The 23,579-nt window shown below is 33.5% G+C and overlaps 1 protein-coding gene across 2 annotated transcripts in view; it reads right to left on the bottom strand.

Moving 5' to 3' along the window:
• Positions 1–23,579, bottom strand: part of Cdh19 (cadherin 19) — a 104,745-nt gene that overhangs the window by 19,109 nt on the left and 62,057 nt on the right. For both annotated transcript variants that reach the window (XM_023723123.1, XM_004638271.2), the window contains 2 exons: positions 19,906–20,027; positions 16,184–16,305 (listed from right to left, as the gene is read on the bottom strand). In XM_023723123.1, coding sequence (XP_023578891.1) covers positions 16,184–16,305; positions 19,906–20,027 — 244 coding nt within the window. The remainder of the gene's footprint in view (positions 1–16,183; positions 16,306–19,905; positions 20,028–23,579) is intronic.

Raw genomic sequence — 23,579 nt, 5'->3', positions numbered from 1 at the left:
ATATGGCTTTACTTTTTATACTTCATGTTTATAAATTTCTGCTGGATGGTTGAGACCAATATTATTATTATTATTATTATTATTATTATTATTATTCAGAACCAGTGATTGAACTCAAGTGCTTGCCCAGCAAATGCTTGTTCTACTGAGCCATCTCCCTGGTCCCTAAGACCAAGACATTCTTGAAGCTTTTAACTTCAAATATTCCTTAAGAGCTTTCATATGACAGATTCTCTATAAAGTTAGTTATTATTGTTTTAATGTATTTTTACTTGCTACATCATTTTAATTTTTTTCATTGGATATATATTTTTAATGTTATACTTTATATATATGTCTGTGTTTTAGTACAGGGCGTACTGGGTCTCATTACGTTAGATCAGACTCTTAGTATTCCTCCTGTTTTCAGTCTCCCAAGTGCTAGGACTACAAGCGCGTGCCACCATGCCCAGTCTCAGCCATCCTCTCAGGGTGCTCCAGGGTAGGGCTGCCATGGTACGCCAAACCCCTGCCACTGCGTCTGCCTAAGAAGGTGCTTTAATCTACTGAGCTATTTGGCAGGCCCTTCTAATGATATACTTTAAAGAAGTTATAAATTCACATGCAAATAATGCATAGATTTCTCTAAATGGTTCAGATAACCCAATGTTTATGTCACATAATGTATAATCAAAACCAAGTCCATCCAAAAACAACAACAACAACAACAAAAAAAAAAAACTTCCATAATGTTTATATTGGAGTTAACTTGTAATTTTTCATGCATAATTGTTGGGATCTGTTGTCCAACTGTGATTGGATCTACTGGGGAGTACAGAGGCAGGAATGAGAAAAGATAGACAGGAGACAAAATCTGGGCTAGGTGGTGGCTGGTTTGCCTGATGGGCAAGACTAAGGGCAAAGGCACAACAAAACAGTCCTTTTTTATACTTTTGTAAAGTTAGCAACATGTGACACAAGGTTGTCTAGCAACTAATAGCTGACCTTAAACAGACAAGATATTTATCTCAGAATTGAGATAGTTCATTTGCTTCAGCCACTGTGGCCTAGTCTGACCTATTCACATTTGATCAATTTCCTAGCTTCCTGGCTCCCAACATATGATAGATATCTTTAATTATGTTATGAAAGACATTAACATGCTAGCTTCCACTGTCATCTGCCCCATGCATAGCAGGTGTTGTTTCTAAGTAGTATTAGGTATACATGGGATCCTTATAGTTTAAGCAAATGTTTTAAGAAACAAGTGAGCCTCACATTACATATGTGGAATGTGCAACATGACTCTTATCCATGATTGCTAATAGTGTCAATGCTACTTATAAAGAAGTTTTGTTCTACCTATTTTTTTTTCATTTAATAGCATTTTATCTCTATTAATTCTTAAAAGATAAAATTTGTAGAACATCAGTTTTCCTTGCTGTATTTCAAATGAATGATAGGGACCCTGGAAATTTAAAAAAAAATCACATGCTTTGGCAGAGTGGAGGAGTGATGGTAGAGGTACTATGACATTATAGCAGTTTTTTTGTTATTTTTGTTAACTATCGTTTTTGATGTTTAATTTCCCTATGATAAGAAACAAGTTTGAATTACAACATATGGAATTTAATCATACAAACCAGGGGGTACAATGTCTCCAAATTAACACTACAAAAGATCTGCCATCCTCTGTAAAGAAACACTTTGCTCTTCAAAACCTTGAAAAAAAATTAAATGTAATACAAGGAACAAAAATTCTTTTTCCGTACTGGTCATTTCTCTCTCAGAGTGAAAGAAGCAAAGTCATCACAGTTGCAGACACACCCAGCCAGTCCTGGCATTCTGGGTGCTGCATCGTACTCAGCAGCAAATTTTAAGTGTTCTGACAGATTCCATAAGAACAATGTAAAACTCCCAACATGCTTTACTTTGGTTGACTTTGTAGTCACTTGGGTTTGTAGATAGTAAAAGCTTATATTTCTCGTATAAAGCACATTTGAGGAATCTCCAATTAATTAATTTATCAATAACAGACTATCAATTGTTTTATGATTTCTTTTGATAATAGTCAACAAGAGTGCAAATATATATATATATATATATATATATATATATATATATACTCTTGATTATTTTGGAAAGTAATTGGCTATGTATCAAAATGGTCTGAAGAATCAGATGAAAAGCATACACAAATTTTTAAATTGTTTCAAAACACTAAGAACAAAATACTGTTTTGTCCTGCCCACTTCGTCCACATTACAAACCTGAGCCAACATTGCTAATAGTGTCAGAGAACTGCATCTCTACACACAGTCACATGACAATTAAAAGATAAGTTTCACTACGAAAGAACTTGGCCTAATACAAGTTTTCAATACAAGTTTTTATAAATTTGATCATCTTGATGTTAACATAAAACTAGTAAGAGAAAATGTTGTTTTCTAGAATGATTTATTGATTGCTATCATATCTAATTACTTTAAATTGTGTTACTTCAAGACTCATTAATCTGGTTGCTCAGTTAATTTAGAAATCTGAAAATTATTTTTCTTTTTGTTGGCTTTAAGGTGCTTGTAAGGTAAATGACATTGAAAAACAGTCTTCACTTTGTTATTCTTCCTAAATTAGGTAAAGTCATAAACACACAACATTTTACACTCGTACTTTATATGTTTTGCTGGAATTTCCATTTGTGTAAATTGGAAATTTGTGTAAGTTGCCAAACATTTTTCCTGTAAATTATAGTGTGAATATTACAACTTCAAATAATAAATAGCGATAGGAGTATGTTCATAAAAGATGCATCATTTGGCAAATACATTACTGTGGAAATGTAATGTGTTTACACAAACACAGATGGTAAAAACCTCGCACACACCTTGGCTACATGGAATCACCCATTTACATCTGGGCACAGGGAATCACCAGTTGATGTGAAATCTGTTTTTCACTGAAATATCATTAATTGGTTCAAGGTCCTAAATGCAATGTGTTTTTGAAGTTGGTAAAGTGAAATATACATTAATTTCTGTGGAGGCATTGAACAGAGAATAATTTGAAAACCTTCAGGAGTATCTGCCTACCCTGGCAAAAGACATTAATAAATAATTAATCTACCAATTATAATGGATATGATGTTCCCTGAGATTTCTTGGTTGACAAACTCACTCCTAACATTTGCACAGCGATGATTTCCTTCACTAGTACCAATGAATCAACTTTTAAATAAAATTGAGTTCTCAATCGGCAAGCCCTCTTATATGTTAATAACAAAATTACTCTGCAGGTATTTACAAATAATGATTGTTATGTGTAAATAACACCTGTTATTTTTACTTTTATTTTTAATTAAGTCATCCTTCAAAAATTTATAGGGTTTGAAACATGGTAATTTATTCCAGAAATACTTACTACATTTTATATTGCTTTTAAACATTTTATTGTTATTGGATTTACTTTAAAGGTTGTTTAAATTGTATGATATCCTTTAGTATGTAAAATATTTTTCTCTGTCTTAGATATTGTTATGTAGTCATGTGGTCCATATTATTTATATTAACTTTATAGTTACAGTCTTCTGCACTGCTCCTGGGATTCATGTGTCTATTAGAAACTTAGAAAAAATATTATTTATACAAGTTTCTGTCATGCTATATATTCTCCACCTAGTTTTGAACTATATGTAGAGATTATTTGTCCTCCCACAGCCTCATGCTGTCATTGAGGCACAGTTCTACAGTTTGTGATTAATTCAAGCTCCAAGGCTCGGATTATAGGTCTCAGTATTGCTGGGATTATGGATCTGTGTACTGTTGGGGTTATGGGTGTGCGTGCTACACTCAGCCTGGGGCAGATAGCCTGAATATAACATTAAGAGAGACAGAGAGACAGACTTGTTCTCTGTTGCCAGTGTTGCTGTTACTCCTCCCTTATGCTCTTGCTTTTTTGCTGCTTTCTGCCACCATGAACTGCTGCCCTCTGCCATGTGCCGGTCTGCCTTGCAGTCAGCTGAGTATGGACTGAAACCTCCAGTAACTGTGAGCTAAATAAACATTTTCTTTCTTCATTTTGGGTGTCAGATATTTGTCCGAGCAGCAAAAGTAACTGAGACACATATTTAGACAGACAAATAGAGAAGGTAGGCTATATCTCAAGAATCGATTTAAGCGTTCTGTAAGGTTAAGAGCTTCCCTATGTTCCTTGAGTCACAGCTAATTCACACATTTCAAGCAGGAAGAAACAGCCCTCTCCTAGCTGGGAGCAGTAGCTGATGCATGCAAGAGCACATGGAGTCCACAACACATGAGCATGAAACCTACAGGCACAGCTTGGACCCTCACAGGCTCCTATTGTCACAGATGCCAGGTGGATGCCACCCAGACTAACGTGGAGTTCTGTGGTTGTATGATTGGAACACTGGATATGCGGGTGTGGCATAAGAAATTCCCTACTTATGTTTTCATACTTCCAACAGTTGGTTGACTATTGGCATTAAAAATGCCAACACCAATAATGCCATCCATCAGAGCCAGGAAGTAAACCCCTCTTTGCTACCCTAATGTTCATCCTGAGACTTCTAGTGACAGGTCTCATATTGGCCACACTATGGATAAGAAAAGCTCCCTAGATCATGTTAAAGTGGGTATTGAACACTGCTTGAACAGATAGAAACACTGAATTGATATAGGCAGATTATAGAACACAGAGCTACACCTGAAACTACATAAGCAGTCACGGACTAACATTTGAACTCACAAAAATGGTATGAATTCCTTGTGATCTCTTCTTAAAGATTCTTTGTCCTTTCACAGTGATTTTTGTGGTGAGGATGATTTATACTCTTTTACTTTTGTTTGTGTTATGTGTGTACATGTATGAATATTGGTCCATGCACATATTTTTTAAACCATACTTTGCTCTTTCACCAGAAAAAAAAATGTTTTTTGGAATATTTAGGGAGGCTTAGTCTTTTAAACAATGGATTACATTCATGGCAATTACAGTTAATAAAATATCTTTGAAAGTAATTGTGAAGATACGATATAAAGTTTCTCACAAAGAAGGAATAATAGTGCAAAATTTCTTAGCTTTATCCCTTCTACAAGGCCTAGTGTGGAAGCACTGGAAGGATGTATGGATGAGGTGGGTATGTAGAGATAAGGGAAATGGGGTGCCACAAGCACCAAACCTCCTGGGATTCATGGATCCAGTTTAACTACAAAATATCTTACAGGGAAACAGGTCCAGATAGGATCAAAAGCCTTTAACCTGCAGAATGTATGCCCTGAACTATATTGAATAAGGGTCTTGATAATGGGCATCCTTTTCTTTTTCCTAATTTCAGAGTGAAAGCTATCACTTTTTGTCCATTTAGTATGATATTGTCTGTTGGTTTATCATAGGTGGTTTTAATCTGATTGAGGTAAAGACCATCTATAGGACGGTGATTTTCTGTAGGACTTTTTATCATGGATGGGTATTGGACTTTATCAAATAATTTGACATTGCCAGTCCTATGGGACTCAACACTCAAAAGTGAGTAGCATTCCCATATATAACAAACTCAGAGAGAAATTACAGAAACATTTTTCACAATAGTATCAAATCTAACAAAAAAATAAAAAGGAGTTTGACAATGAAAAATATGCCAATATGAAAAAATACATCAATGAGTAGGTCAGAAAGTGGAAAGACATCACTTGGTCTTGAGTAGGAAGAATCAACCAAGTGAAAAATGGCTGTACTTATAAAGTATTAAATGGATTTAATGAAATTCCAAAGAAAATACCAATGGTCTACCTCACAGAATTAGAGTAAACAGTTTTAAAATATATTTGGAGACAGAAATCTAGAATAGCACAAGCAATTCTGAGCAAAATGTCAAGTCAAGAGTCATCACAATCACTGATTTTAAATAGTACTACAAAGTTACTGTGATTTTCTCTGTGCTACCAGAAAAACAAAAAGCAGATGCAAGGACTGATGGAACAAATGATAAAGATGAAAAAAACAACTCCAAATAACTCCAAACTAAATTGCCATTATCTTCAACAAAGAAGCCAAACACCCTCCCTGAAAGAAAGACAACCTCTTTAATACATAATCCAAGGTTTGGTCTTCCATATGCTAAGGACAAATATTAGACCCATGTCTCTCATCACACACTAAATTAAAATCAAAGTGAACCAAAGATCTAGATGTCTAAACAGAGTCACTAAATATGCCAGACAATAGAATAGGTAGAACACCTGAAGACATAGGCTTAAGAAAAGACTTCATGATCAAAACCCGGAGGGCAAGGGAAATATTGCAAAGAATCAACAAACTAGGGTCTCATCATATTAAAAAGCTTTTGCACAGCAAAAAAAATCAACAGGGTGAAAAGTACCCACAGAGTGGTGGGGATAAAAGTCAGGAACAGGTGTGAATTCTCATTATGAAAATTATCATTATACATATTTAAAATGTGCTGATAAACTTGATCAATTAAAAGAATAAAATGAAACTCTGAACTGAAAAAAGAGAACATATGTCCTGGCCCTTGTCCTGCTCATACTCTGATTTATTACTTAGATTGACCCTAAATTCAGTCATGTAGCAGGTCGCTCTGTCATCATCCTGTCCTTCCTTGTTCTCTAAATAAATTGCCACACTCATGCCCCTTATACTTTTCCCTTGCTTGTGGGACCCATTAATGAAAAGTCACAGAAACTTCTGATTGGTATTGCGCTTCCCTGAGATGTTTTCACTGTGTGGAGCTTGGTGAATGGCCCTCCTGCAGCCCCTCTTAGAGGTTACACTGGGTGTGAACTCCACACAGTCATGCATCCTTTGCGCTGTGTCTCTGTTGTGACTCTCGAGAGTGTGCAAGGATCAAAACAGCCTTCTGTGGCAAGAAATATACACAACCTCTACTTCTCCACTTAAGACATTTAATATTTTCAAAAATATTGATAAATATGCTAAATAAATAGTAGTTTATTAAAAAAACTACTAAATAAAGAGTAGTTTATGGATGAACAGAGTAAACTTTACTTGGAGACTCTAATAGCAACCAAAACAGATGAGATCTGGCATCCCGGATGCTATGGACCATTTCTTCAGTGTCCAGAAGTTTTGTATTTCTTACCTCACCTTCTCTTAATTAGATATGCTTCATATTATGTTCTGCCCTAGTGGTTATACTTTTGGAAATTGAAGGCTAAAAGATTCCATCAAGAAGTTTCTCTTCTTTCTGTAATGATGTTTCTCTTTCTATAGTGGAGAGCTATCAAAGCTGCTTGTTCCATTTGCTTTTAGAACTCAAATTTTCTGCTTGAGATATGAAAGTATACTTTTGGGATTTCCCTTGACTTAATCAAGAATTTAAACTGTAGGTTGGTAGAATTCTTAATTTCTGTTTTGATGATACAGCAATTACCTTATTTGATCTTCATATTCCTTATTTTAAAACATCTCCCCTACAATCTTCTAAGGAGCAAGACCTTATTTTGATCACTGAATTTTATTTTCTTGTCACGGGTAGTTAGGACCTAATAAAATGAGTTTTATGGTTTTTTGTAGGAGGCTCTCTAAAACTAATTTATGTAGTCATTAAGAATAATTATACCTTATGCATAAAACCACTTTGGGCTATAGAAGTTATTATTTATTATTATTCAAAGCAAATATGTTTTAAAGTTTACTCCTTTTAACTTTTAAGATTTTGATATTACTACTATTTTATTTTTAGGAAACAGTGTTTCTCTCAATCGTGCTTCTGAGCATCTTTAGTGACACTTTCTGTTGTTGTTTTCTGTATTTTAGGGAAGGGTCTACAGGGTATTCAGAGTCTCATTACTAGGTGGGACTTGTAGTGTTTCTCCTGTTCACAGCCTCCCAAGTGCTGGGATTACAGGCTCATGCCACCAAGCCCAGTCTCTTTAGTAACACTTTGGAAAGTGTATTTTGATATGTAGTGCTTGGCTTTCCTCTACTTAAAGAACATTTACTCAGAAAATTACAAACAAAAATTAGAAAACTGGTTAGAATATACAAAAAATATCTGAAGAAATGCATGATAGAAAATGGCAATATAATGGACATTAGTTTCAAATACATAGATTAAAATACATCATCTGTGTACAAATAATTATTTTAATGTTACATTAACAGCATTCTAATCACCTGTCTACAGAGTTCAATTCATGAACTGTAGTGTGCGCAGCAGTAGACAGGACCATTGTGTTGTTGGTGGAGGATCATCATCGGTAGGCATGTGTGTCTTATGTGCAGATACATGTAGGACTGAGACAACCTCTAATATTGAATATTGACATCTCCTAGTTTCCCAAAGAATTATTTGGTGATGGCTGATCTCTTCCTTTATGGAAAATGAGTATGAAATGCAACCGACCAAGGGACCTACTGAGATTGAGCAGTGCAGACGATCAGTCAATGTAATTTTACTCTTACCCTTAAAATTAGAAATAAAATTCTTTCTGAATTTGGAAAAAAACCCTCTGGTATTATTATTTTTCAAATATGTGAATAATTGAATGATAGCTATTGAGATATATGAAGTTAAAAAATAAGCACATTCTTAGGGATAAATGCAATTATAGTCATTTATTTAGAAAATATATAACATTGAGAAAATTGGCTATGCTGTTGGAAGTCTATGATATAAATTTGTAAATTATAAAGAGTGCATTTTTATTGATATTCTTGTATGTGTTTTATTTGAAATTTTAGCAGGAAACAATGAAATTCACAAAATTTCTTCCCACATAAGAGTTTATACTTAGTATATTTATAGTGTGTGAAACACACGTTAACATTTCAGTTTATTTTTGAGCAATTTTACTTATTTGTAGAGATTAGTGTTTTGTTTATTTTTTCAATCTCATAAACATTCCAAATAATAAGGGAATATTAATACGTAAAAAATTAGGAAACTATAACTCTATTTTCAATTATTATCTAAGTACATAGGAAATATTTATAAATCCAGGAAACATGATGATAAAAGATTTATTACATTAGCGAAAAAATATTCCAAATCTGGCGAGATTGCTCGGTGGACTAAGTGCTTATAAGGCAATTGTGAACCCCAATGCCGCATGACGTGGCCTCACCCCAGGGCGTGCTGAAGAAGCAACCCAGACTGGGTGTGGTGGTGCACACATATAATCCCAGCACAGGGGAGGCTGAAAGCAGAAGGATCACTATGAGTCAAACCGTTCAGTGAAACACTCAACCAAATACATTAAAAAAAAAAAAATTCCATGACTGGTCATATTTTTTTCAAAATGTGCTTTTGAAGAATTCCGTAATTTGAAAACTTATATGATGAATGGTCCTGTTGAGTGATATAAAAATAAAATCAATATACATTATTGTGTTATTTTTTTCTTTAAAATAATAGTTAAAATTATTTTTTCCAAGTATTGGAGCTGGGGAGATGGCTCAGTAGAGTAAACGCTTCCCTGGCAAGCGCAAGGGTCTGAGTTCAATAGCTGGACCCGCAAAAACAAAAACAAAAACCAAGTATCATTTCAACTCTCAAATAATTTTAAAAGAAAACTGGCATATTGTCCTTGTAGTGTGATTTTAGCTTTCATTGAGCACAGATGCAAATCAATAAAAGAAAACTGATGGAGAAACATTTCACAAGCTTTGCATGAATCAGAAGGTGAATACTAAATGCACAAACCAACCCTGTAGTCTTCTCCTGATGCTAATGAAATTCAACCATGTAGCCAAAAATTCGAGCTAAGAGATTTCAGGTAAAGATATGCCAGGTGATTTTTTTCAAATGAAGAATCGCTAAATGAATAATATAATTCTATGCATAATGAAAAAATGGGGTCATCATTCTGTAAGGCATTAAGGAACTCAACTCTGTGTTTGGTAAAATGAATCTTAGCCATTCTGTTTTGCTAAATACAAATGTAACAGGTCATCTTTTATGTTCTTGAAAGAGGTACTAATTATTATTACTATTTTTTTTGGCGGAACCAGGGATTGAACTCAGTCCCTTGTGCTTGCCAGGGAGGCACTTATTCCACTGAGCCATTTCTCCATCCTGAGGTACTAATTATTGAACCAAGGGCCTTAAGACTGATCTACATCTTTTTTTAAATTTTTTTTTATTTTTTATTTTTTATTTTTTTTTTCCATTTTTATTTTTATTTTTAATTTTGACCCTGAGTCTCACTAAATTATCCACTCTGGGATTGAAGATGCAATGTTCCTGCCTAAACTTCTCAGAGTGCTGGGATTATAAGCATACAGTATAAAAATTTATCTTTTATATGATATTAATAGAAAAATTTACTGACTTATCTTGTGTATTAGACATTAAAGAAGGCAACATGTATCCAAATGTGACTAGCAAGAAAGAAGATCTAGAAAAAAAGGATGGGATTGATTATTCTAGTTGAAGCATAATCTAAACATCATGTTTTTGTCATCATGGATTAAAGAGAGCCATTCTCTTTTCAATAAAATATGAGATGTAGATTTAAAATTCTCTTTAAGCATCGCACGTTAAATATATGCATTAATCATGTTTATATTTTATTAACCTTCTACTGGGAGCACCTTAACATTCATTCAGCTTCTCAATTTTAAGCAAAATATTTTAGACTTGATTTTGTTGAACTCCCACTTATTAACAAATTTACTTTAGAAATTTTATCATTGCACGCTCTCTTCTCTGACCTTCTGTAATGTAGACTAAGCCTCTCTGAGCAGAGACCTCCCACTGACCACCCTTGTCTTTCTCAAAGATGTGAGAAATACTCCTCCCTTGGAAATGTAACCAGCAAGAAAAATAATGGCAATGTCTCCTAGGCTCTCCCATAGCTCATGGAAAAGCCTCACTTCCACATAAAAAGTGGATTATAAACATAGATGGACTAATCAAATGGATCAACCAAACTCTCCACAAATGTGTCCTTGAGTGCTTTCTTATTTATTTATTTATTTATTTATTTATTTATTTATTTTTTGTATTTAGACAAGGTGCACAGGATCTCACTGCATAGATGGGACTCTTAGTGATCCTCCTGTTTACAACCTCCCAAGTGCTGGGATTATAAACGTGTTCCACCATGCGCAGTCTTATTTGTGACTTTTACTCTCCTATACCATATGATCTTACACTTATACATTATTCCAGTTTTTAATCAAGGAACAATGGTGGAGGGTCTCAATCACTGTCTCAGCACACCCCGGGGGCCGGGCTGGCGCAGCAGGCCTGAGGATGTAAACCCCCATCCCCTGCATCTGCCTAAGCAGGAGCTTTAATCCACTGAGCTATTTGGCCAGCTCTATTTTTATTTATGTATTTATTTATGTATTTATGTATTTATGTATTTATTTATTTATTTATTTAACTAGCTTGCTCAAACAATTAAAACTTTCCAGAAACTCAAAGAAATGAGGTATTCCGTGTTGAGTCCATGAATTTTGAGAGCAGCCACAAAGGAAAACCACGGCAAAGAACAAGCAGAAATTTTTCAGACTTTTGCTAATAAAAGTTGAGTTCATCTTTGTCTATTGCAATAAGTTTGACCCTTGCTGAGCAACGTCTTCCTTGGCATTCCTACAAATGTCCAGTGCCATTCGCTGTTTATGTATTTTAGTAAGTTGTTTCTGTCATTACTTAATTCCTATGGCTCCAAAATGTTTTGTTATATGGAAAATTTTAGAAGGAATAAATATGACTTGTGGTTTCCCTCTCAGAATAGTTTAAGACTGTTCATACTTCCTTCAGAAAATATCATCTGATTCATGTCTGTGTCAAATATTTCCTTGTTTCTTTCCTACATTGGTTAGACATGCTCAGTCGTCTCTGCAGTCAGCTCTTCTTTTATGTGATCCATAAATATTATTCTCCCTAAAGATTCTGTCCTATGCCATTTTATATTTTTATTTTCTTTTTTCTTCCTGGATGACAACCTTCATCAGCTATGAATATTTCAGTATCTCCAAAATACGTATTGTACTTTTGAATATAATAGGATCTTATCTGATCCAAAAAGGAACAACTGAAACAAGTAACAATTCCCTTTTCCGTGGAACATTGTATTTATTTGGTTTATTTGGTCATTTATTTGGTTTCTAGGTTTCCTCATTCCCCTGGATTGATACTTAGATTTTCCCCTGGGGTTTTCCCGTACCCTCGATCAGGCCTTAGTTTTCTGACCTATTCCTTCTCTCTCCACACTCACTCTTCCGCAGACCTCAACGCAACTCAGATTTTCAAATATTACATATCAGACTAATAAAGTCAAATTCATTATTTCCAGTATGGACTTCACCTTTGAACTCTAAATTGGTACCTCTTGGTCTTCAAAACATGTACACTTCGCTAACTTAGAGAAGAAACATCTTAAAGTAACAAAATACATAAAATTGCAGCCAAATAAATTTTGTGGTTAAAAGCAAGCTATATGTTTAATGTATTCACTTCTCTTTGCTGGCAGTGGGAAAACCAACGGACATATTTGAGCATTGAAATTATAAAAACAGGATATAAGAAATTTCATCTTGCCTGTTGTCTGTCATTAATTCATTTCTGGCTGACATTGAAAAATCTGGAAGCATAGTCTTCTGTCACCAAGAGGTAGAAAAGATGTAGTCATTTTCAGAGAAGGTGATTAGTACTCTGCGTTACACATGTACTGAGGCGTTGTGGTGTGTGAAGCAAGATTAGAGAACAAAATGCACGATGGAGTCATCCACTAAGCTGAGCTGTGAACTAGATTTACTGGATAGCCAACCACACAACAGTAAAGCCCTTCTGGATATGTCTGCTTTGATCTTGGACATGTGGTCTTGGGGTCTGTATGTGGGTCTCCTAGAAACTTTTCACAGCCCAAATCTATTACTGTGGATTAGATCTTGATTCTCTTTTTATACACATTGTTGTTTTCCTAAATCTGTTCAGTAACTTCAACACAAATGATACCACTCTATCAGCTGTGTTTATAAATGTACTTACCATGTCAGACATTTGTAGAAATAAGTGTATACAAGAGCAAGAGATGTGAGAAATTTTTAAAGGCTTAGAAATAGATTATGTTATAAATGTGATACTCTAAATACATGTAGCTGTGTTAAATGCACAATAATAGTATACAATTTTATACTTTTAATTTGTAATATTTTGCATGTTTCAGAAAGTTAGAATAAATTATAGTGAATGTTTTACATAAAAATAATGTTTGTTTCCACAGATATTTTTAACCTGATTAAAACATTACTATATGCACAAAAGCACTAAAACATATATAGTACCATTAGTAGGTATAATTAAAAATAGTTTTACACAACAGTTAAAAGTAAGTGAATTTATCTTGAAAGTTTTAATTAAATTTCCCAAAAACAGACATTCCTTGATAAGTGGTGTACCTATTTAAGGATTATTTAAGGACTTGGCAGAGAGGTGAGATTTTTAGTTTCAAGACCACCACTCAGATTAATAACTTGTCTTGGTTTTTTCATTTTTCTTTTCTTTTCATTCCTTTTTTTTTTTGCTATAGTTCCATATAGCTTTTTTATAGCACATCAATATCTTTTTTTTTTTTTGCACAGTAAGTATACTTAATTTATGTGGTACTGTAACTTTTGCTGATTGTTTTGTAGAGTTGCTACAATTTTATATTCTGTTATACATTAGAGTACTGAATGTAAGTGCTAGGCAAATGAAAGCAAAGTCCTCACACTGGATTTGCCTTTGTCCACCTATTTGTTCTGAATATTGCAGTGTATATAACATGTACAATTCCTCATTTTCTGACCTTGATGTTAGTTCAGAACTTGGTTGTCCAATGACAAATAACTGTATGTGGCTTTGTGTTGTAATTGTAATCACTGTCATTGTAACAATATATTTTACTTTTAGTCCAAAACTTTAACATATATTTGTTAGAAAATTAATCGTTTCAAATTCATTAAGATTATGAGAATACTAGTTTACTTCAAGTACAATTTATGAGGTTTCTATGAATTAATTTTTAATATTTCCTTAATATATTTATCTATGTGCCCAATAAATCAGAAATTTGTGCAATGTTTGAAAACTCAGATATATCAGCTGTGAAGGTTTTAATATTGTAACACAGTTCGAAGCAATAGATAAGCCGAGTTTCCTTAGGAGTCATGTTTTACAGATCATTCTAAACAAATTTTAATTATTTGTGACATTTTCATGCATTTAATAAAGTATCAACAGGGTCTCACTATATATATTGGGCTAGCAGTGATTCTCCTGTTTTCAGCCTCTCAAACACTGGGATTACAGGCATGCACCACCACACTCAGCCTTATTTGTGACCTTTACTATCCTATACTACGTGCTCTTATACGTCTACATTATTTCAGTTTTTAATCAAGGAACAGTAGTGGAAGGTCTCTTTAAGTTTTAGTCATGCATTTTACCTTCACAAAACGAATGGGCTCTTGCCAATTGAAATGGAATAGTTTAAATTTTTCAAGTAATTTTCATATTTAAGACAATTCTTATTTTCAAAATTGTTTTTAAAAATTTAGAGACAAGATTTGAGAATTATGTAAATAGTAGAATGTGTCAAGTTTAAACTGGTTAACATTCACAGGCCCTTATTAGAATCATTGATAACTTCAAATGTACTATAATTGTATAACCAATTAAGAGAAGCCTATATTTTTATAGTCTCCCTACCTTTTTAGAAAATTGAAAATATTGCAAAATTTTGGCTTCTAATATTTATTGGTTGAGAAAAATGGTTTTTGCTTTTGTAGATTCAAATAACCTACAGCTAGTTTCAGTGATAAATTTAAGTATATTTAAAATGCATTATGAATCAATTATAAAAGTTTGGATACTAGTGGTCACATTAGAAAACAAGACATGCTATTTAATAGGATTCTGTGATATGTAGAGAATATTAGGAATTAGATAATGTACTGAAGCTGAGAGAGTAGCTTGAAAACAGCAAATTAATTTTAGATTCATACTATTTATTTATTTATTTATTTATTTGGTACAGGGTCTCTTTGTGTAGCTCAGTCTCATGGTGGTCCTCCTGTCTGGGCTTCCCCATCACTGGGGTTAGAGGTGTATACCACCATGCCCAGCTTCAGTGCCAGCACAGGGGCATGGTGTTACTGGGAAGATGAAACCTGGGTCCTTATGATTGCTGGCAGGTGCTTAGACCACTGAGTGTCTCCCCAGCACCTCAGTTTCATATCTTAAAAATAATAACATGAGGGGTAGGGGAGATGGCTCAGTGGAATAAGTGCTTTCCTACAAGCGCAAGAGCCTGAGTTCAATCCCCGGTTCCGCAAAAAAAAAAAAAAAATAATAATAATAATAATAATAACAACATGAGCTCTAGGCAGAGAAAGTGAGATAAATGATGAAACAAGGACAATGTACTTCAAAATGAGTGTCAATATTTTATCAATCAAATTCTAATATGTATAGCTGAAATTTTTAAATTTCAGGACTTTGACTTTGAAAGTAGTAAACTTAAAATTTATATCCTATTTAATTTAAAAGTGTATATTATCATGAAACATCATAAAGCATGTTATTATATTTGTTAATATTCCAAAATGAGATAAATAGCATTACACATATTAATTCACAGGGGGCCTGCTGGTTAGCTCAATTGTTTAAGCACCTGTTCATGCAAATGCAGTCAGGCACAGGGGACTTTGGTTTGATCCCCAGCTCCACATGCCTTCCCACACCTGCTGTTAAGGCAGTCTGAGCCACCAAAAACAAACAAACAAACAAACAAACAATCCTTCTCAATTTAGGGCCAGCCAAATAACTCAGCAGATTAAAGCACCTGCTTAGGCACGCACAAGGGCCAGGAGTTCGACTCCCAGCATGCCATGCTGGTCCTGGCCCAGGGGCACACTGAGAAGGCAATTGAGACTAGGCATGGTGGTTTGTGACTGTCATCCCAGCACTTGTGAGACTGTAAACAGGAGGATCACTATGAGTCCCATCTACCCAATGAGACCCTGTACACCCTGTCCTAAATTTAAAAAAAAAAATCACAACTCTTATGTCAATTATGATGTTTATTTAATTACATATAATCCCACAGAATAAAATACAGATGTTATGCATTATGCTATATGTTATAAGTCTATAACATGTAATTTGTGAAAGAATTCTATATCGCTCAAACTTTGGTAATTTATTATTTCTTACCTGGCCATTCTCTGCATTTTCACAGACATAAGTCTCATAGTATTGGGAGAACTCGGGAGCATGATCATTAATATTGAGCACTTGTACATACACTGGGATGGAAGAGATCTGTCGTACATTGTCTGAAAATTGAATAGAAAATAATCTGTCTTTAAAATAATCGAAACTTGCCTTCAGGGCTATGTGGCATATTTCTATTTTACTTGTGATAAGCTGAGGAGAGAACACATTGCCCTCATTTATTAACAGTGTGGCATTGAAAAACCCCTTGTTTAGTATGTTTGACTCAAGAATAGTTCAGCTTCATACACCTGCATGAACTGAAAGTAGTCGGAAAAAATAGATCTCAATAGAAACACAAACTACTTGGGGTACTCTGGGAACTGCTAAAGTATTTCTGTTAGTTCAGTTTACTTCTGATCAACAGAGGCACATTTGCCCCAACAACTATACTGGATAATAGCACTGATAAACCATGTATATTAATATTAAATATCATGTATATTAATATATTAACTATCATGACCAAATTCATGGCCTAAGCCTAAATAGCTGTTTAAGAAGTTAGTCCCTAGTACTCTGAGCCATTAAAACTTTTAGAGTTAGTTTTTAAAAATGAAAATGAGTATAGAATATGATAAATCTTTTGAAACAAGTTTTGTTTATACTCCATACTAATACAATAGATCATCTCTTGCTGGAAATCGACATTAAGTTACATGTTGCAAATATTTCCCATTATTGATCACGTGCACCAAATGTTTCTGAAATAGTTTTTTGTATTGTCTTCTTTACCTCTGGTTACATGGCTTGCTTTCAGTGCTTTTAAGACTAAAATGCTTGAATGTATGATTTTGGTACTGATATCATGATTGGAAAGCAGTGGCATTCATACATATATTCTAAAGAGATCTAAAGTAGGCTTAATGATATGGATTGTAAAGAAACTCTAATGACAAAGAATTAGTCAGATACTGTTATGATATGTGTCCAGCTGTCACGGAAAAGCCTCATGCAGTGGGGATAGCCCTGGACAGATAGCCTGAATACAACACAAGGAAGGGAGACAGGGTTGCTAGCTGGTGCAGCTGCTGCTCTTCCCTTTGTTCTTTGCTGTTTAACACGGCAATGAACTGCTACAATCTGCCATGTATCACTGTGCCTTGGAGCTGGCTCAGCATGGACCGAATCCTCTTCTAACTGTGAGCTAAATGAACTGTTCCTCCCTTAATTTGGGTGTTGGGTATTCTGTCCCAGGAACACAAGAAAAGCAACCAAAACACCTACTTTTATTAAAGCTCTCTCTAATTGACTTTTCCTTATAATGGAAAAAAAAGACATAGCAGAAAAAGTAACTTTAGAGTTAAGAGGAGAAGATATCTTATAACTCAGAGATTTGGATTGTTCTTGTTTGATATTACCGCACTAAAATGTTCTTTCTCTGCTCAGTTAAGAAAAATGCAATAAACAATTTCAATAATTTTCTTCTAGAGATCTTCTCATAGAGTACCATTCCTCTGCTTAAAGGACTATCCCACTACTGATACAAATAAATTATCTAACACATTTTGTCTTATTTGTTCATCTCTTCTTTTATTCATAGAAGATCAGAGGGTTTTTAGATCTCAAAGTATATTATAAATTGTAAAGATTTCAATTTCTAACAGTTGACATTGTTGTGCATCTAATTTAAGAAACTCAATAATGTCTTTTTTACAAAAATATCTCCTAATTTGTACACTTAAAATGGAGTAGTAATTTTGCAAATTCAATAAAATGTAATGTTCTAATAGCTGAAAGCTATTTTATAGAGGAATATGTATTTATTTTTTCAAATACATCCACTCTTCCCTTGAACTGACTTGAATCATTTTTCACAAGAGCTTTGTAAAGAGTGACATTATAAATAATTTGTTCTTAGAAATACACAATAAATAAAAGGCTCTTGCTCTTAGAATAAGCATCTTTGTGTTTTCTGACACAAAAGACTTGGCATCTTTTTTCTGTTGCAGCAGGTATTTTCCATGGGCCCCATGGTCTCCATCCTTTATTATATAGTTAGGTAATTAAAAATCTAGACTTATGGGCCCTGCTGTGTTTCCACAGAGCTTTGCAATGTATTGGAAAAAACATTTCACCTGCCACCATGTCACCAGGTAACTATTCAGTGCAGTGAGGAATAAGATAGATACTTGCTCAGTGTCTCAAAATAGAAGAAAAGCCAGAAAAATAGAAAATGTGCACAAACCAAGGTATAAGAAAGCATACAGTTTAGAAGAGTTCATATTTAATTCATTATAAATTCTGTTGAATAAATCATGGGATACATTAATAATATTTTATATTGTATAATGATTGTATCTTTAAGTTTTCATTAATATAAGTGATAGACTTACTGATTTGTAATTTCCAGGACAATATAGAAATCATAAATGATGTGATTTCAGTTATCTTTACAATGCCAAGAAGAAATCATCATTCTGTCATTACAACTAACAAACATCCTCTCGTTAGTGATTAAGACTAAGCTATCAGCACAGCTAAAACTACTAGTTTAAATGGAAAAGAATTATTTGTTTTGTATTATACAATCAGTGGATATTGTCCAAATCCTTCATATGCTATACTACAATTATACCAAAAAAATCATTTATTTTAAATCTATACATTTTAAGTGGTCTATTTAGGAGATTAGGTTTTCCTTGATATACAAGATTAAGTCCACTACTTTATTCTAAGACAGAATAAAGCACAGGCATTTTGTTTTGGGCTTCTATAACTGACATTCTAAACTGATTATGATTAAACAAAAGAAATTTAATTTAAATTTAGAATTTCAAATCTCATGTGATTTTATTACTGTTTTCACAATAGTAAATCATATAAACAATAAATCAAAAATTGTCTAAATTGAAATTTCAGAAACAAATGAAATTAGCTTTTTATATTTTCTACATTTGTCACTGTTATTTATGCTGAATAACTTTATAGAAAGTGTAAAAAAATTTCTTCACACAAGTTCATAATTTAAAAAAAAATAAAACCCCTCAAGAGCAAAACAAATGAATCCATTGAGAATATATATTTTAAAAATTCAAAATACATATTTAACTTGTCAGTAGGACAATACATTCATGAGACAGACTGTAAAGACTAATAATGTCATAAAGACTAGGTTTTTTAAATGCATTTGGTACAAAGCTTCACTACACAGCTCAGACTCATAGTGATTCTCCTGTTTTCAGCCTCCCCAGTGCTGGGATTACAGGCAAGAACCACCACGCTCGGTCGTGGTGGCCACTCAGTGTACCCAGAGGCAGGACCAGCACTGCATATGGTGCCAAGAATAGACCCTCAGTCCCTGCATTTGCCTAAGGAAGCACTTAGTCTGCTGAGCTATATTGCCAGCCTATGACTATCTTTTAGAAATGCACATGATTTTATTGTTTTGCATTTTGTGTTTTCTTCCATTTATCTTTTTCATTAAACATTAACTCCTATAATGACAGTTAATATAGTAAAGATAAATTGTTAGTCATCTCTGATACTCCAGATACTAATTTATGATGTAATAAATGAGGCATGTAAATAACATTTCATATGAAATATTCTTTAACTCTAATTTCAACATTTTAAAATAGCCTTGTCCTCTCCCCTAAGGAGTATGTAATGGTTCAAACAATATAGTGAACCTGTGATGTTGTTATCAAGGGAGAGCTTACCTCTTTCTGTGGCTGTGACACTTAGGTTGTACCAAGCACTGATCTCCCGGTCAAGATGGTCAATGTTGACGATGGTCCCATTTTCATGGACACTGAACACTTGGCTTCTGGCAATAGAATATCTGCACAAAAAAGAAGGCATTCCCAAAATGTCATTGCATGGTTTTTATAATACCTGTATATATGTATATGCAATTAATATATATTATTGTATATATCATGCTCTTTTTAAGTAATAGAACAAGTTGTTAAATGCATGATTTACATAGATGTGATACAGAATAATTGCAAAAATCTTGCATTTATGTATATAAGATTCAATTTAGCAAAGAAGAATAAAAAACTAAATTGGCTTTAAATTTCAATTGACTTTTGCTAAATCTGAACACACAGTTATGACCTACTCATTTCCTTTTCCACAAAAGGAATTTAATTGGTGAATGTCTTGGTAGAAAGAAATGGCTAAAAGTCTTTTGCAATGTGAAATACAAACTATTAATGATAAAATGAATTATTGCCAATAGAAAGCTTATTTTTTGCATAACTGCCAGGGGTCTTTCCTAAAGCTTTGCTATGCATTGCCTTACAATTACTTGAGTTTTTTTAAAAAAGAGAATAAAAAACATAGTTAAAAACCATTAGAACCATGATACAAAATTTCACTAAACAAAAATTACAGGAATTTAATAATGGCTGTTATATTGCATATTTTAGTTTCAAATTTGTTGCTCAGATTGCCAGATATAATCATACCAAATTGGTCAAAAACTGATAAAAAAATTTAAAAAAGATGGAGGAAACAAATAAAAAAGCATTAACTGCTCCTTTCAATAGACCAGACTTGGTTTTTGACAAATAAGATATGTGGCATTTGTTTGTATAAATAGAATAATGAGATACTACTTGATAAAAGTAAGGTACACTTATGTAACAGATTGACTTTAATTCTTCCAGAAAGTATGTATTATTTTAGATGGCAGAAATACTTTAGATCTATTATCCTTTATTTTTGTATATACATATTGTTTTTTATGTATAATGCACCATGCATGGAACAAAGCCAGCTCACCAAATTCCTTCCTGCAAAAGTCTGAAAAATCATCTCAAATCTTCAATAAAAGAAGACTTTGAAGTGCCCAGCATGTTTCATCAGCTTGCAAATGATTAATAATAAAAATTAAAGAAGTATAATAAGTAGACTTCAGTGACGGCTTCTTTCAAATAGACTCCTGAAGACTTTCATGAGACATCAATGAGATTTTCCATAATTATGTGCCAAGATGAGAATATTTTAATATTGAATCGACATGTTTCTAAAAATATTAGACTTCATTGTAGCATGGTGTTCAAGAGAGTATTAAAATAGAATGAAATTTTGATGGAGTTCACGTTTAAATATATTTTAAACATTAGAAACATTTTACTTAAATATCCACAAGTGGTCACGTTTCCCACTGAATAATTTTGTTAGCAAAAATTAAAGAATATTTTTAGCAGTTGCTACTTTGTATTAAAATTTGAATCTTGTTTCATGAAACACAATTACAAAGAAAGCCTATTACAGCTTGAAAAAAGGTTGAAGTTTCTCATATTTTAATGAAAATAGGTTATAAATTAGGAAGAACAAAAGTAACAAGTCTGGGCCTTGATATTAAAAGAATAATCAAAACAGATGTAGACCTAGAGGCTCTTTGCGTGATAATGGCAAGGATATGCAACGTGCATTATTTTCCTCAATCCCTTCAAGAGCCAAACATTTTAGTTATGCAAATATTTCCCCTCACTCTATATTTACTAGCTGAATATTCTTGGCTTTAAGTTGTAGTTAGTTAACTTACATTGTACTAAATTATAGTTGTATTTTCCCTACACTTAAGGTTTTTAATATTAGGCAATGGACATGAGGAATCTCCTCAGAAACATTTTTCCATTTTATTTATTTTTATTCATTTTAATGAAAAACAATAGTGATGAAACAGTTTCAAAAGAGGTTAGCAGGACGTTTACAATAATTAATACATTGCATACTGTTGTCTTCATAGTGGTTATTCAGAAGACAGGATGCAGACATGATATCTTGTCTGAACAATGTTAGTACAAAATTGTATTCTCAATGAACTAAGAGAAATTAGCTGTATATCTATCCTAACTATCCTGTGTATACATTTTATATATTTTTTATTTTCCTTCCCCCTTTTTTTCACAACAAAACTGTCCTTTATTTACACTTTGGTGAAGTTAGTAACACAGGACACTATGTTGCTTAGCAACTGATAGCAAACCTTAACCAGACAGTATGTTCATCTCAGGAGAGAGGCAAATTGTTTGCTTTAGGCACTGGGTCAGGCCCAACCTACATATATTAGATCGATTTCCTAACTTCATGGCTCCCAACATATCCCCCTTTTTCATTTTTTTTTCAGAGATAGGTGTTCCACTGCAGTTAGAGACACTGTACTTGGAGAAATATTTAAAGGACCTTTTCTTACTTAAAACCAGTCTAAAGATTGAAGGTACTTGAATTCAGCAAAATAATCCAATATAGTCCAATAATCCATAATAGTAGGGGGTTATCAGCATAATGGCAATTGTCAGAAGTTGTTGACTTGACCCTTTTATAGCTCAGCATATTAATATGTCATTACTTTTAGTACATCATTGTTAGACTTTTCTTCTGGATGGTACAGACCAAGTTAAAGCAATAGCTATACAATTAAAAATGTAACTTTTGTATCTGACAAGGTCAGTCAAATCCCGTCAGGATTTACGCTGGAACCATCCATGGGCAGCACCTTGTAGATCTTTTGTCAGTCAGACACATTTTTCATTAGCAATTTTTTTTACCAACTGAATTAAAAATATTTCAAAACAATTTTAATCATGTATAATTGTTCTAAAATCAATATAACTGGGTAAAGTATATAATCCTCTGACAAAATCCTATATAAAACAATAGTGTTCTCGTAGTTTCAGAGCTAACAAATTAATTGTAATTTTATTAACTACATTGCAGTGTACAGTTGGATTGCACCATCTTGCCACCCCGCTCTTTGCCCTTTGCATGAATAAATCCAGGAGGGCACTCTATGTTGCATTGCCACACCCCCTGAGTCGGCTCCACAATCTCTCAGTGGTCTTCTTCCACATTCTTTCTGCTGGTGACAGTATAGGAGACTGCTGCGTGCTTCTCAATCCATTTTTGTCGTGTGCTTTTCTATGATTTGCTATGATTTGATGAAGAGTGTACATTTTCTTAAAATTTGGTCCGATTTCTATATTTGGTACATTGTTGGTAAGTATGGTGTCTTAAGTGCATTGTAGTAGTGGGGCATCATAATGACATTGTGTTTCTAATTATGGCATTAGCCTTTGTTACTTGATTGAAGTAGTGTCTGTGAGATTTCTTCACGCTAAAATTACTGTCATGTTGTAATTAACAAGAATCTCAGATGTTTTAAAACTACTTGGCTTCTTCCCCAATGCACATATATGAATATTATTCATAGATGAACAAAGACTACAATAATTGCCACTTTGGTATATAAATGATGTTTTCTATTATCATTATCTTTCTATGGCTATAATCACAAAACTATAATTTATGAAAAATACTACATTCCTTTATGTTTCTATATAACCATGAAACATTTTCCATGCATATTTATTTATTTATT

This window comes from Octodon degus, unplaced genomic scaffold (assembly GCF_000260255.1).
Source record: "Octodon degus isolate 3935 unplaced genomic scaffold, OctDeg1.0 scaffold00097, whole genome shotgun sequence".
Classification (NCBI taxonomy): Eukaryota; Metazoa; Chordata; class Mammalia; order Rodentia; family Octodontidae; genus Octodon; species Octodon degus.
The sequence above is the reverse complement of the archived record's forward strand: the minus strand, read 5'-3'. Positions and strand labels throughout refer to the sequence as shown.